This window comes from Etheostoma cragini, chromosome 18, assembly GCF_013103735.1.
Source record: "Etheostoma cragini isolate CJK2018 chromosome 18, CSU_Ecrag_1.0, whole genome shotgun sequence".
Taxonomy (NCBI): domain Eukaryota; kingdom Metazoa; phylum Chordata; class Actinopteri; order Perciformes; family Percidae; genus Etheostoma; species Etheostoma cragini.
In genome coordinates, this window is record NC_048424.1 from 20,268,757 (window position 1) to 20,284,619 (window position 15,863).

The 15,863-nt window shown below is 44.0% G+C and overlaps 2 protein-coding genes and 1 long non-coding RNA gene across 3 annotated transcripts in view; 1 reads left to right on the forward strand and 2 right to left on the reverse strand.

Annotated features, from left to right (window-relative positions):
• Positions 1–15,863, reverse strand: part of LOC117961725 (hormonally up-regulated neu tumor-associated kinase homolog) — a 22,734-nt gene continuing 6,871 nt past the window's right edge. Inside the window, exons 4-11 of the mRNA XM_034900603.1 lie at positions 7,055–7,110; positions 6,782–6,920; positions 6,505–6,632; positions 3,441–3,576; positions 2,741–2,918; positions 2,574–2,657; positions 904–1,180; positions 1–813 (exon numbers count right to left, since the gene is read on the reverse strand). Of these exons, the coding sequence (XP_034756494.1) occupies positions 38–813; positions 904–1,180; positions 2,574–2,657; positions 2,741–2,918; positions 3,441–3,576; positions 6,505–6,632; positions 6,782–6,920; positions 7,055–7,110 (1,774 nt within the window). The 3' untranslated portion in view covers positions 1–37. The remainder of the gene's footprint in view (positions 814–903; positions 1,181–2,573; positions 2,658–2,740; positions 2,919–3,440; positions 3,577–6,504; positions 6,633–6,781; positions 6,921–7,054; positions 7,111–15,863) is intronic.
• On the reverse strand, positions 9,727–14,516 carry LOC117961727. Its single transcript, XR_004660474.1, has 2 exons — positions 14,390–14,516; positions 9,727–9,833 (listed from the first exon to the last, which is right to left on the reverse strand). It is a non-coding gene; the product is annotated as an uncharacterized LOC117961727 (long non-coding RNA).
• On the forward strand, positions 13,398–14,748 carry LOC117961726. Its single transcript, XM_034900604.1, has 3 exons — positions 13,398–13,556; positions 13,639–13,694; positions 14,084–14,748. Exons 1-3 carry the CDS (start codon positions 13,531–13,533, stop codon positions 14,731–14,733), a joined length of 732 nt encoding a protein of 243 aa, XP_034756495.1. The 5' UTR covers positions 13,398–13,530; the 3' UTR covers positions 14,734–14,748.

The following is a 15,863-nucleotide window of genomic DNA, read 5'->3' on the forward strand; positions in this document are numbered from 1 at the left end:
CCTCACAGCCTCTCTACTGTCTCCTGACATCTATGTGTCAGCAGTCCATGCTGTGTAGCTGGTTCTTCCTATCTGTCTTCCCCTGCAGGGCTGCAGGAAGCCGCGGTAGATTCAGGTCCGCCGCCCGATGCTGGAGAGATGAACGTAACTGAACTGAGTTCCTCTTTGCTCCCCCTGCTGTCCCTCTCTCCCCTCCTCCTCCTCCTCCTGCTGCTGCCGACAGATCCCGTCTCTTGCCCCTCTCCTGCCTGAGGCTCTTAATGACCAAAGTATGTTGTCTCTGCGAGGGGAAGGCAGGGGGTTTGGACCTGTTCACCAGGATTCCTGGGGGCCCAGGTCGGGTCAACCCTACCCATGTCATCTTACTGCCTCGACTGTCTTTTAGCCCCGCATTGCGCAGGCGGGGCAAGGGGGCGGAGGGTGACGTCTGTGTCGTCTCCATGGTACCCAGGTGGTCTCTGTCTGGGGAGTGTGTGGCGCGTGCGTCGGCCTCCAGGAGCATTCTGGGAGAGATGCCGTTCTTTTCTGCGGAATAAAATGTCTCCAGCTTCTCCAAACGCTCGTTGATGCTTAGGTGATGAGAGCGGTCGTCCTGGTGGCGGTTGTCATGGAAACAGCCTGACCCGGCGTCTGCCGCCCCGTCTGATTGGGTTGTCCTGAGCAGGTGCGCGTGTCGGATCAGCCTCGACGGGCTGCTGTCTCTGATTGGCTCAGCGGGCAAGAGGACTTGGCAGGGGGCGGAGTCACAGAGTTGCGCTGCAGAGCTTTTAGGAGGAGGAAGATGGACGAGCTCTCTGTCCCTGAACACGGACACTGAAAGACAAAAACACACAGATACAATCTAGTGTGTCACACACTGTAACATGGATGTGTGCAGCTTTTTGTTTCTGTAGAAATCCTTACCTTCAGGAAAGAGTGTCTCTCTGGTGTCCAAGGTGATGGCGATCTCCTCATCCTCAGGGGCGAGAGAGGGGGAGGGAAGGCGAGGTGGGATAGAGGGGGAGGCAGAGAGGGGAGGCTGGGGTGGAGATGGAGACGGAGGACGGTTCTCTGCGTTCTCTCTGTGGTCCTTTCTGTGTAGGTCCTCAGGCCTCTTCCTGTTGCTCTGACACATAGTTGGCTGTTGGGCTCTCAGGGGCCTGCTGGACTGCTTTGCACTTTTTTGATTGGGTGGTTCATTCTAAAAACAAGCAGTGATAAGTAATCAGAAGGCCCACTGTTCGACTCCCCTAGAATTGACTTGGACCCTCCCAAAAGTGATGAAAATAATAGTTTAGTGGGAACTGAAAAAGAAAATACAGGGTTGGCCTATCCAAAATTGTATGTATTTAAATGCAGTATTAGCATCACATACCAACAATTGAGGAAATAATCTAATGAAATACGATTTTCAAACCCTCCCTTTCTATTGGACTGTACCATTTCTCTGGTACGTTCAGACTGTTCTTTTCAGTGTTGCCAACGTAGTGACTTTTTCGCTAGATTTAGCCACTTTTCAGACCCCCGTAGCGACATTTTTTCACAAAAGCGTCAAATCCGGCGACTTTCTGTTGAAAAGACTCCAGTATTGTCCGGTGAGCACGCAAGGTGTTTCTCTCTTGAAACACTCTTGTTTCTTCTCAAAACAGTCACCTCTCTCTTCTGTTCTGTGACTGAGGAGCAGCCCCTCCTCTTTCTGCTTTCTCCTCATGTGCAACAGCACTGCGCAGGCAGTGTGAAAGGGGAGAGAGGGACAGGGGGACAGGGTGCAGGGACCGGTGTAGGTACGCGAGACAGCGGGACAGTATCTCTTACTATCTACCTTGCTGACACAACCGCAACGCCTTATGCAAATGCTCGTATGACGTCATCTATCAAAATAAAAATAGCTGTACCCACCGAAGCTCACGGTATAATTCGAACACTGAGAAGGCCCAAGAGCACCAAAGATACCACATAGTCACCTCAAAAACAACTAATACATACTAATACTACAACTCTAATACAACCACTTGTAGCCATCGGCTTCCTTCTTCCATCTAAGATTATACCTGAGTTTTAACGGTTTAACTTTAATTAGGTATTCGCCGTTGTTACTGATTTAATTTTACTTAGATAATCTGTTGTCTCTGCAGTAAAACACACACATCAGTGAGTCACACCATTGCACTGGTTGGCATCTTCCTGCATTACCATTAACAAGGGATTTGTAGTTTCTTTTCAATCCTATATAGTACTTCCTGTAAATACTGACTCGTGCACCAAATGTGTATTACCAAGCCTTAAGTAGTCCCCAGGAAAAGTCCTCTTTGTTTAAGTAACATCTGCTAAAGTTTACAGTTCCCAGCTGTTTGAGGAAATTACTTTTTATTTTGTAATATACAGTATCTGTGAATGTTTTTTTACTTTTTATTTTTTTAGATGCGGGAACAAATGGGCTTGGGTGTGAATATGGAAAGCCGAAAAAGTGTGGATTACATCATTGTTGGTACTTTGGGATTAGTAGATGATAAAAAATCTTTATCCTTTAATACACTTACCTACATATTTAAATGATTACTGCATGTGTGCGTATGATGTTGTAGACAAAATACCTGTTGCTTGGTCTTTGATTCAGAGGTATTCCTCTCTCTCCATGTATTCTTGCCGGGAAGACTCCAGTCATTGCTCTCTAGTTTCTGCCAAATCAATCAATTTCAGTTGTTAAAACTTCACAGCAGTACTTGAGAAGGATTGTTATGGATTAAAATGAGGCGTAAACCTTGCTGGCTTTGGCTCCCTTCTGGCTCCTGCTGAGTTTGTGGAGCAGCAGGTGATAGGAGGCCATGATGGCGGAGGGTCGGTTGATGGTGAGTGTGTGGATGATCTCAGAGAGGGAGTAGCCCAGCGTCTCTTTCATGTACGCCAGCACGGACGAGTTGAGATCCTCTGGGCACAACCTGGAAGGAACCAAGAGAGAGGGATGGGAACAGGTACGTGGATAGAAGAAGCGTGGAACTTACGTGGTAAGGATTTTTGGTTTGATGATTTTTAATTGTGAGCAGAACCGAGCTGGACTGGTTCTGGCTTCATTCATGTGGATTTCAGAAAATGTAATGTTGCCCAGAGGAGCCATACATGATTGCATTTCCACACTGCGTGAAGTGATAAAAGCCTTTTAGTCATGCTATAATACACAAAGCTGTTACCCAACAGACCACAAAAAAATCAGTTTATTAGAACACTTTCAGTAATTTCCCTCTTGGTTATCAACATTTTAATGTTTGCGGCAGAACTTTCCCTGTCTAACTGCTCTCATGGCACAAAAGACATACTATAGCAAATTTGAAAACTTGACTTTTCCTGTGATGTTGATTGAAAAATTTGATTTTTAACCAGAACATCACATTTGCTTACAAGGGAAAATATTGTTTGTGTTTGTAGTCTATGTGTCAAATTGTAGTCACACAGCAGATCCCTACCTGTTTTTATGAGAGAGCGTGTGTAGTGGTTTCTTGGCGTATCCCTCGTTGATCCATCTCTCCTCCATCGCAGCGTTGACGCTCGGTCTCTTAGCCGGGTCTGGCTCCAGGAGAGACAGCACGAATGCCACCGCACCTGAAGCAGGGGCACAGATGAAGCAGTGCAACATTGGTTTTCTTTATCTTCGATATTTAAAGAGAGTTTTAGCCTCCATCAAGCTCGCAACTTCATTGTTTTGGTCCACTATTACTGCTCTTGAACCACCATTTCTGTCCAAAAACCCCTGTGTCCTGACCTGCCCAGCCCCAAAAACGGAGCTCAAAGGAGGGTTTTATTGCAGCTTTAAATGCTATAATCATCTTAGCACTAGCTGGCATTATTAGCTGACATCTGAACATAGTTGCCCACATGGATATCAGTCCAGACCACACAGTAACAGTTGGGATTCTGAGCTCAAGAAATTGATGCTCAACAACTGCATGGAAGAGATTACGGTAAATGTACTGAGTGCTTCACCATGCCTCGTATTCCCCCACACACTGGCGGGCATGCAAGGCTCTAAAGGGCACTCTGGCATGCTTTAGGTGGAGTTTAAGATCAGACAACCAACCATGCATGTAGGATGTTACATATAACATGGTAACTATTCTTGCCTGGCCAAAAGGATCTAAACTATGCTGCAAACGAGTGCCAGACTGAAACAGTATCAGAGACGACCGCAGCTACAGAGGCTGGATTTCCCTTCAGGACAACCAATTCAACCTGTCAGCCTGTGACATGGAGCTGTCCTGTGACAGCCAAGTGGGGTTGGTAGTTTGACGCCAGATGGGGATTCCTGATAAGCTCAACCTGTCGGGTGCAGGTGAACTCTAACAGGACTGCATGCCAAATTCACAGATAATGTATATATAATGTAAACTGTATAGATAGATAGATAGATACTGTATAAGCCACTACTTCCATTCAATTTGCTAGCCAGTTCTCTCTGTCAGTGCAACTCAGTTGGCTTATAAAGGATAGAATCAAATGCACTATTTGTTGATTTTTAATAATCAACAAATATGTATTATATTTAGAATAATACCTTCTGAAGATACTCACTTCGTCTGCAGTAAAAGTCTAAAAAACTGTGTTGAAGGCAAACATAAAAACATAGAAAATGGACAAAAAGTGGGGAAAAGACAAGGACCAAATGAATGAGCTGATATTAATATAAATGGGCCAGTCTGACAAAAGTTACTATGGCAGAAGAAAAAGAAGATGGAAGAAAGTGATACAGAACTTTAATCCTCGTGTTGTCCTCGGGTCAAATTTGACCCATTTTCAGTTTTTTCATCACAAAAAATGGCCCTTTGAAATAAGCTGAAAATGTCGACATTAGAAATATCAAATAACTTTGGAAAAAAACATTAAAAAAAGGAGCCACAACATTGAAAAAGTGACACAAATGTCAGAAAAAGCGATAACTTTTTTCATGGTTGACGGGAAGACAACAAGGGTTAATCAGGAGGAAAACATCCCGTTTGGCAGGATGAAGTCAACAAGTTGTTATCGATGTCTAAGACGCGCGCCCGTGGCAGCGATACAGCGTTTCAGAGCTTTAGAGCCGTGCCGGTTTTCCCCACAGTAACCGGAGCTGTGTTTGTTTGTGGTGACATGACGCCATGACTGAGTGTGGGGTGGCAGTGGGTAAGAGAGAGCAAAATAAAGCAGAGAGAGACAGAGACCTTAACGCCACTTTATTTGATGCAGAGGCCAAGTACAAGTGGAATACATTTTTTTTCTTCTTATTTCTAATAAGACAAGGGGTTGTTATGGGAAACTTGGGACACTAAACTGCACTCAAACCGGTGCAGAGGTTGTGTGGATTAGGCTAGATAAACATCTAAATGTGGGAAATTCGGTGTTACGGTTGCACAAAGTACATATATATCAGAGTGGATATATACTGTAAATAAAGAAATCTAAGGAGTTTGGATATGCACGGTATTTCTAATAGGAATTTTTATGATCCAGTATTTACATAATTAAGGAGTGTAATGGAGAACAGTAATAATGAATAAATAGTAGCAGCAGAGAATTGCACAAATTTCAAGCCAGATAATATAGTTTGATACTGGAATTTTATCTGTTGTGCAACACAATTGGCTCGAAATTTTTGCAATACTCTGCTGCTACTATTTATTCATTATTACTGTTCACCATTGTGTTAATAAGCTAGAGAAAATTGATTCAGATTTTAGATCATGGGAGGGGATCCACAAAAGCCTAGCTACATGGTCAGAACAATGTAAATGGACTGTTTTTATATAGGATTATTCTAGTTTTAACAACTACTTAAAGCTCTTTTACATAGCAAAGTACAGGAACCATTTACACACATTCACACACTGTGGCCAAGGATGCCTTACAAGGTGCCACCCGCTCATCAGATACACACTCATGCACATATACACTCCGATGGCGCAGCATTGGAGGCAACTCTGGGTCCAGTGTCTTGCCCAAGGACACTTTGATATGGGACTGCAGGGCCAGGGATTGAACCACCAACCTTGGAAAGTGATTGCTCTACCATTGAGCCACAGCGGCCCAAGAGGGTTTATTTTTTAACAAAGGGATATCAGCTTGTGGGCTATAGAACCGTAGGGATTTTTTTCGGGTTATTGAGAGGTCGGAACAATGGAGCGTCGAAGAAATGACATGGCACCCGACCCAGACCCAGACCCAGGGTGAGTCTGACTGAGCTGGAGGAAGGAAGGCTTTGCTCCGCGATGAAGTGGTAAACGCACATAGTGTCTGGCTTTTGTTTGATATGAAGCTAGAATCTGCAGAAAATGTTGCACATTTCCAATCCCGGGTTAGCACAGTTGGCACACTTTAGCTTGAAAGGGCTAACTCAGGTTACTGCGTTACTTTGAACGTCGTTTTTACACTGAACGTCCCACCAAACCCTGTTCAACAAAATCTGGCAGTTCAATAAAGAATAGCCTGATGGTCTACAGGAATAGCATAACTTAACTTTTTTTATTGTGAAGAAGCCCCTGAGTTGAAATATGGAGTTACCTTTGCTGATGTCACCGGGGATGCTGCTGATCTCTCCGTTGACCATCTTCTGGTGCAGGTGTTTGATGTTGAAAGGCTCAACAGTGAAGGGCAGAGTCCCTGTCAGCATGGCAAACATACTCACACCTCTACACACACGCACGCACACACACAAACACAAAACAAGCAAAATGTGAAGAAACATAAACACAAGATGCACACACAGTAATGCATTCAGTCATTTGTTTCAAACGGCCGGACAGGACGCCTCCTCACACACTGAGACTTGATCACTTACACAGACCACACATCCACTTTGGGTCCATACTTCCTGTGAGCCAGCAGCTCCGGGGCCGCATAGGCAGGACTTCCACACTGTGTGTTGAGGAGCTCCAGAGACAACGATTCAGCCTTCAGAGTGTTACTCAGGCCAAAGTCTGTATGAAACATCATCATTTTAACAGTGGAGCACATGCACAGACGCATCAGATAGCTAAGGAAGGTTCTGCTGATCATGCTGATCCGTCACAACAATGTCCGTCATTGGAGAAAGCAGGAAGTATTAACATACCCACAATCTTTATGTTGTTGTGTTCATCCAGCAGGAAGTTCTCAATCTTTAGATCTCTGAAGAAGAAAAGAAAAGAAAGAGCGGTGTAGTCACAAAGAAAGACTGTGGTTCGAATTCCTTTGTCCTACAGGAATTTCTAAAGGGATTTTTCCCTTGCAGATTACTATTTTGGAGTACTTAAAGTGACTGACACTGTAGTGGTTGTTCAATGTAAAAACTCTTGCAGTGTGGTTGGCCTTACTCAGCTTTTTCCTGTGTATATATATATGGACAACCAGATGAAATGGGACCTTACTGGACCCACAGAAGCTAAGAAAAACCCAAAATAAATTTGGGTTTGGATGGAGCTCAGGATGAACAGATAGTGGTAATTTGGGATATTAGTTTGTTTTGGACAAGTCAAGTCAAACTGAACATTTCCGGATGAAGTGAAGCTCTTCTTGACTTTCTGTCACAGTAGTATGTCTGTGTTCACCTGGGAAAGTTGCTTCGCTCCCCTAAAAGTACCCCAGCCTCACCACCAACCACACCCCCAGCTAAATGAAAATTTGTGGTCAGTAGAGAGAGAGAGAGAGAGAGAGAACTCCCATATAAACTATAGCCTGGGAATCAGCCATTTTCCTTTCATCTGCATTCATCTAACTAGCAGACACTCTGGGTCTCAAAAATGCAAAAAACACTGCTCACACAACCCCAATACAGTAAAGTTCAAAGAAAGACGGAGGAAGTAAGAGGAAAAAAGGGTAAGAAAGTGCAAGAGCAGACATTGTCATAAAGGAGAAAATGTATGCGGTGAACCTACTGGATGTGGGTGGTATAGAAGCTGCATTTACGTGCAAATTTTCCATTTATCCCCAGTTTAATCATCTCTGTGTGGGACTGTGGTGGCGAGTGTTAGGGAGTGTGTGCGAGAACGCGTGTGTTTGTGTGTGTTTGAGAGAGAGGTGCTATTGAAGGGTTGAGAGCGCCATCGTTGTGGGACTTCATTAGAGAGGAAGTCCATGATGGTGTGATGATGTGTGAATCATGGCACCGTCGCAGGATGATGAGGTCATTGCCTGGTAATCACATTCCCACCTTCAGACGAGCCAAGGTCTTAAACCAAAACCCAGTGCTGTGCATATTGTGTGTGACTGCAGAGTAACTGGATGTGTGTGTATGTGTGTGTGAGCAGGTTTTGGGTGTCTAACACCTACACATACTAAAATGCCACTAAAATAACCCTCAGCTCCCACACTGCACCGTGCAAATGTTGCTTTTCTTGCAGAATGTCCTCTTCTGTAGGCTGTTAATGTCCTGCCAACTACTGTGTCTCTGTGTGTGTGTGTGTGTGTGTGTGTGTGTGTGTGTGTGTGTGTGTGTGTGTGTGTGTGTGAGAGAGAGAGAATCTACAAAGCCTGACCTTAATATCTACATACAACAAAGAGCTACTGGTTGATGGTAAATGTGGCCCTGGACAGTGATATTTTAAGAAAATGACATGAGTGTCTCTCTAATTTTTGCTTACTTCCCATCTCTAACTGGGCCAAATAGCTCAAAGTAAGACAACCATTTAAATTTGACTAACCGTTAGAAATACAAAAATACATTTGGATACTGCTGAGGAACGTTCAATGAAAAAGAGAACCACCAAAATGAAAAGGAACACAGAACCAAAAACTAAGGCGGTTGTATTGTGTAAGGATTGGAATCTAAAGCACTTAATGTAGCAATGTGTAAGATAACATTTAAAGAAAAGTAAGGGCTCGTTTAAGGAAGGAGGTTTATCAAATTCTGAGTCTAACTATGAACTCTGACTGGAGTTTTTGGTTCCAGAACGTGTGCAACATGACATTTGAAGACAAGTCTTCTTTTGGTTTTGCATGGCGATCGGCAACCAGAGTTTTTGGTGCATTACAAATTGCCCCCATTTGAAGACATTTAGACAACTGAACCACTTATGAAACGCCTTAATCAGGATTCAATTGCTCGTAGCTGTGTGTTGTTAACTGGCTACGTTCTGATTGGTCAGGGCAGGTCACCTGTAGCACTTATAAACCTTTCACAGGCTCTCAGTGGTATCTGAGCTGTTCCTTCAACATGATGGCTGGTTGGGGGTGCTGCATGGCGAGCAAGAAGTTGTACATATGTGTTGTCTGCTTTTAAGTAGGGCTTTGCTCCTTGTTCTGCTGACTGGTTGGAGTTACAGCTAAATTATAAGCCAGGGTGAAGTATCATTGATAGCCACAGTTTAATTGTTTAAAAGCCTGTCCCGATCACTATCTCTTACTGCCTACAATTAGTAAGATCCCTGCTTCTGCTGGCTCTTCTTGGATGGTCCCTTCTGGTGGATTTGCCCTTCAGGTTCTAGGGTTTCATCTGGAATTCTTCTGATCCAGTGATCAGAATGCACCTTCAAGATATATTTGAGGCTTAGCTTCAGGTCCAGCTCTCAGAAATCATTGCCTTTTTCTTTTAATTATACTAATATCACTCACTTCTGCTCCTGAGCTGTTGCAACTCCCAGTCCCTTTTCTGCTGGCACTTCCAGAGGACTTAGCACTGAGAAGCTTGGCTCCAGTGGACCTGCCCCTCAACCCCTTGGTGTTGTGAGCTGGCCTGACTCTTCTGTTCCACAGTACCAGGCAGGTAAACGGATCCAGGAACAGAAAACCTTCTCAGAAAGGCCACTATGATTCTGAGACAGAAGAGGGAGGTTCCATGCCAGCACCCCCTCCTGTCTACGCTGCACCACCTTCACCAGGCTTTAGTGGAGGACCTGTGCCACCAGGCCTGGTCCCTCACCCAAAGCCTTACCCTTACCCTTACCATGACTACGTGTTCCTGACTTGCCAGTATCCTTCAGGCACGTATACTCGAACCAGCAAAAGCTTTGAGCAGGGAAGGGACAGCTGGGAGAATGTTCACTACACAGGGGACAACTATCCCAGCACCCAGTAGGCCAAAAGACATCGGACCGTTAGGCAGGCGCGTATTGGATGAGTGTTCATGGCCTAAGTGGCAACTGGACTACAGCAGCTCTACAGTGGCATTGGTGTACATGGTTGTTGATCGCTGCTGGGCCAATCATGCCACGGGTACTGGTCTGCTTCAGTTGACAAGATTTTCAGAGTTTGACATTAACATGTTTCCTTTCCTTTCAGGGAGAATCTGAAGACTTGCTAAAATAAAATTGTAACTCTTATGTCTGCCCTGGTTTTCAATGTTTACATCCAAGATACAATACTCATGTAGCCAGAGGTCTATCTAGGTGCAGAGTCAATACTGTCCAGAATTTGATGGCCATTTCTATGACTCTAGGACTACAAACGTCACCAATAAGTGCCTAAATTATGCTATGATCCTAATTTAGTCAGTATCTGAACCCAGTTCTGTTGCCTGCTTCTGTCATGACACCTTGAAGATTGATGCTGTTCACAGTGCAGGCTTTGTACTGAGAACACCAATAAGGATTCTCATCCAAATACTACACAAATGGATGTCCCAGAAGTAATTTCTATCAGAAATTGGGTGTAATGGCTAGCATTTGCTGCCAAGATTACAGCTCTCATGTCTCATTCTTTTAAACTCTCAAAAGGAACATGGAGGGTTTCAGATGATGCTTCTCAAAAGTAAAATCAGTTCAGTACTTTGAATTTGTCAATTTTATAGCATTTGGAGGAAAAAGCATTGGTAGAACTTTAAAAAAAAACATGTCAAAGGTCAAATTTGGGAAAAATCCATGGCCATTTCAAAAGTGAGAAACACAAGGGTCACCGTGACCTTGATTAAGTTTGTCATTTTAACTCAAATTTCCAGGTCAGTGGGAAGACTACACAAGGGTTAATATTTAACACTAGGCTAACATTAGATTGAAATGGAACAAGGCAGCACTTGCTAATGTCAATCTCATATAAAGGCTTCCGAACCAAACACTAGCCAATCTGACATGTTTCAGCAGGAATGCAACCTAAAATTGGGGAGAATTTAACCTTGATGACCAACGGCAGCAAAGATGACCACTTTTACTGGCGTTAGAATGTAGCTACATGCGACAATGTTAACACTACTGCTGTGTAGTAAAAAAAAAAAAACTTCACTCCTGCCTACCTGGAGCAGACGACCAATCACAGCAGGCCGGCTTAGAGTTGAGTAACACTTAGCCGAGAGTAGAAAAAAAATATTGGAAATCTGAACGTTTTAGCTCACAGGGATTTCTCTAAAATACATTTACCTTATTTGACGTTGTGGCCATGTTTAATATGAAAATCTGACAACATTGTAGATGTGACAGAAAATATGAGATAACATATGTCCACTTTATAAATGACTTGGAAATGTACGCTATAGAGTAAAAAAGCATGACTTAGTACTCTGAATTAATCCATTGATTAACTGATTAATAATTACAGCACAGCACTGTCTGGATGATAAACTGGAAAAAAGTTATTTCCATGCCCCCTTTGCACTCTCGCTTCCTGCCTCTTACAGTGCAGACATTAATAATCTTGCTTTTCCTCTGAGAGAAACGAAGACCAGCGGCTCTTGGATACTTACAAATCACTGGTCTATACCTTTTTTTGTAGAACTAGTAGGCTATTGTCATGTTGTAACATTTTTCCACATGAGAACGGCCTACCAATAGCTCAAGCCTGTCCTACAGTGATTGTAGCTAAAGCTAATTAGCAGCAAGATGCATTCTTTGTTCATGGATGACTACTACAAACTCCTTCAGAAGATTGCACTTCTGGAATCCAAGGTTCACAAATTAGAAGTGAACGGATTGTGTGGAAATGACACCGCTTTACCATGGACCCAAAACAATGGACGAAAGCATGCTAACACACGGCTAATTAGCACCAACCAGACTACAAAGAAACAGGAGGGCTGTGGAACGGGTAATAAATCAACAAGTGGTAGTCCTCCCTGGAACTCTTCTGGTGCCAAGCCTAAGAGCAAATCATTTTCCTGGGAAATGGGAGGACGACTAACGAGCAGGGCACAGCGCCCCGAGATTTGTGACACGACCGGCTGGCCTGCATCATCATCCAGACAGATGACTTACGTACTTAGACGGACACAGCCGTGGACAGCTGCAAAAGGGAAAATTAGCAACAAAAAGCCTCCCCAACAACTTGGTTTGAAACTGGATACCAGATTTGCTCCTCTGCTGCAGGACGCTGGACAGCCATCTGATGACCGGGATTGCGTCTTATCGTCACACAGCAGGGTAAGGACTGAGAGCAATTCAAAAAGTAAAAAGCTAACAACTGGGCCTCCAACCCTGATTGTAGGTGACTCAGCCGTAAAGGATTTAAAAAGCAGTAAAAACACCCAAATACTCTTTTCCCAAAGACATGGTGTCTGACCTGACCCAAAGAATCCCAGATATCGTGGCAGCACACCCAACTGTGAAGAACATTATACTGCATATAGGGTCACATGATATTTTAAAGCAACATTCTGAATTGCAGAAACTGGACTTAATCGAACTGCTGAGGACAGTCAGTTCCCTAAACGCAGATGTGCTTACCAGTAGTCCTAAACCGCCTTTGAGAAGAGGAGCTGAGAGATTCAGCAAACTTTTGGCACTAAACAAATGGCTTTCAACTGAATGTATCGTCCATTCTCTGCAGTTCATTGACAATTTTTACATTTTCTGGGACCGCGGACATCTTTTTAAAGCAGATGGACTTTTCCTTAACAAGCCAGGAGTTAAGCTGTTCACCTCTCACCTACTTTACTTTCTGCGCTACACATCTGCTCCCCCTGCCAAGGACACGAGACAAGACAAATCTAAACAAGAGGAAGACACAAAGTTTGGCAGTGTACCAACACAGCCCCCACCTGAGCAAAGATTTGACCGTGGGAGACCACAGAGCAGAGGCACGAAACCTCAACTACCCTTTTCACCCGTCCAACACCCCTCGAACCCCCTTACCAACCTCAAACCCTTTGAGGATCCTTTGCTCTCTCCGCTCAGCGCTGTGCATATTGTGTGTGGTTGGTTGACAAGAGTGTCTCTCTAAGTTTTCCTTACTTCCTATCTCCAATTGGGCCAAAGAGCTCAAGGTAAGACAACATTTAAATTTGACAAAAAATAACCTATTTCTAACCATTCAGAAATACAAAAACTGGATACTGCTTAGGGATGTTCAAGGAAAAAGAGAAACCCCAGAATGACAAGGAACGACCCGACCCAAAGAGAAACCCCAGAACGACCCGACCCGACACGACCCGACCCGACACGACACAACCCGACCCGACACGACACGACACGACACGACACGACCCGACACGACACGACCCGACACATTACCTCCCCCAGTTGAAGCCAATTAGACAACTGAACCAGTTATGATACGCCTTAATCCGGATTCAATTGCTCGCAGCTGTGTGTCGTTAACTGGCTACGTTCTGGTTGGTCAGGGCAGGTCACCTGTAACACTTATAAACCTTTCACAGGATCCCGGTGGTACCTGAGCTGTTCATTCAACATGATGGCTGGTTGGGGTGCTGCACGGTGAGCAGCAGGTTGTTTGTGGTGGTTTGACTGATTTCTGTTAAGTAATTGTACTTATGCTTTGTCTGTTTTTTTTCAATAGGGCTTTGCTCCTTGTTCTGCTGACTGGTTGGAGTTACAGCTACCCTGTAAACCAAGGTGAAGTATCATTTCTGGCCACCTTTTAATTGTGTAATTAAAAGCTTCTCCAGATCACTCTCCTGTCTACAATTGGTACAAGTTCTGCTTCTGCTGGCTCTAACTGGATGATGCCTTTAGGATTCAGGTTCTGGCGTTGTCTCTGGAATTGTCTCAAATCCAGATCAGTCCAGTTATCAGAATGCTCCTTCAAGTTATGCTCTAGGCTTATCTGCAGGCCACGTTCCCCCATCCTCTAAAAAACTAATGCAACTTGACTAAACTATAACTTGAGCTGTCAGGGTCTCTAAATGTCTCAACTGACAGAGGTAGTGAATGCCCATGTTTAGTAAAGGAACCTTGATAACTTTATAACTTCTTGCTAACACCACTCTTACTTGTGCTCCTAGGCACTTCCTGGGCTGTTCCACCTCCCAGTCCCTTTTCTCCTGGGACATCCGGAGGACCTACCACTGATAAGCTTGACTACAGCGTACCTGCCCCTCAATTCCTTGGTGCTGTGAGCCGGCCTGACTATTCTGTTCCACAGTACCAGGCAGGGGAACTGATCGAGGAACAGAAAACCTTTGAGAATGGCCACTATGATTCTGAGACAAAAGAGGGAGGTTCCTTGCCACCACCACCACCACCTCCTGTCTACCCTGCACCACCTTCACCAGGCTTTAGTGGTGGACTTGTAACACAAGGCGTGGTACCTTACCCACTTCAGTACCCTTCCTATGACTTCCTTTTCCTGACTGGCCAGTATCCTCAAGGCACGTATACTCAAACCAGCAAAAGCTTTGAGCAGGGAAGGGACACCTGGGAGAACGCTCACTACACAGGGGACAACGCTCCCAGAACTCAGCAGGCCGTCAAGCAGGTGAGTATTGGGAGGGGTAGTCATGGTCTGAGTGTCAACTGGACAACAGTGGCATTGGTGTACGTGGTTGTTAATCGCTGCTGGGCCGATCATGCCACGGGTACTGGTCTGCTTCAGTTGGCAAGATTTTCAGAGCTTGAGATTAACATGTTTCCTTTCCTCTTTCAGGTTGGCTAAAGGGAGCATCTGAAGACTTGATGATAAAATAAACTCCTAACTCTTACGTTTGCCCTGGTTTTAAATGTTTACACCCAAGATGCAATACTCATGTAGCCAAAGGTCTAACTGGGTGCACTGTTTTGATCAATATTAATGTCCCGAATTTGATGTCCATTTCTAATATGTCCCTAGAACTACCAGTAACTGCCTACAGTATGCTATGATCAACATAATTCAGTCTGAACCCAGTTCTGCCTGCTTCTGTCATGACACCTTGAAGATTGTTAGTCCCAGAGATGGGAAGTAACAAAGTACTTAATCTACTCAAGTAGATTTTTTAAATATTTTTAACACAAACCGGTACTTTCTACTTTTTACAAAACTGACTCGTTACTTTAGTTTTGTAGAAAAGCTCGTTATGTAGGAGAATTGCGCGAACACGCGCAACACAAAAGTGAGATAAGAGTACGGCGCCCCCATGTGGTCAGCTGAGATAAGATTCATAACACTCCGTGCTCAAGGACTTATAAACGTGAGCAAAATAGGGAAGCCACAGTACATTCTTACCTTAATTATAACTTTATCTCCTCCCAGTTGTACTACAGCACTTAATGTTTAAACATAAGTTTGCCGACACTACTTTAATTAATCATTAAATTAACCGATATTTTGGTGAGACACTCTTATCTCTCCAGGTTGGATGGCTCGTTTCGATGAAAATGAGTCTGTAGTAGTTAACCTCACTACGTTAGGAAAGATGCGTCATTTAGGATTTGATATCATTTCGCTATCCCAGAAGTTTGAATCTGTGAATATCTTTCCTATTTTGCTCACGTTTAAGATTACGAATCCATGCACACAGTTCATTTTTTTTTTTTAAATATTTGTCAGCTGACCCCAGTAAAAAAAGCAACAACAAATGTACTTGCCTACGTTTGTATATTAGGTGCATTAATTACACTCTACAGTACATACACTTTATTAAGATAATGAAATTAATAGTGGGTTTATTATTTACTAGCGTATATGATTCCTATATGCATTGTGCATGGTAGCCTTTACAATGTTATTTTGTTACGGTGGGGGGTGAGGTGAGGACCCAAAAGCAACAGGCAGCAGGCCGGAGGGAGCTTCACTAAAGCGTTTAT

Excerpts from the sequence above, each read along its gene's own strand:
- LOC117961726 (XM_034900604.1), top strand. The coding sequence starts at position 13,531 with ATGATGGCTGGTTGGGGTGCTGCACG. Across the intron at positions 13,557-13,638 it reads GCTGGTTGGGGTGCTGCACG|GGCTTTGCTCCTTGTTCTGC; the intron begins GTGAGCAGCAGG and ends TTTTTTCAATAG. Across the intron at positions 13,695-14,083 it reads CAGCTACCCTGTAAACCAAG|GCACTTCCTGGGCTGTTCCA; the intron begins GTGAAGTATCAT and ends TTGTGCTCCTAG.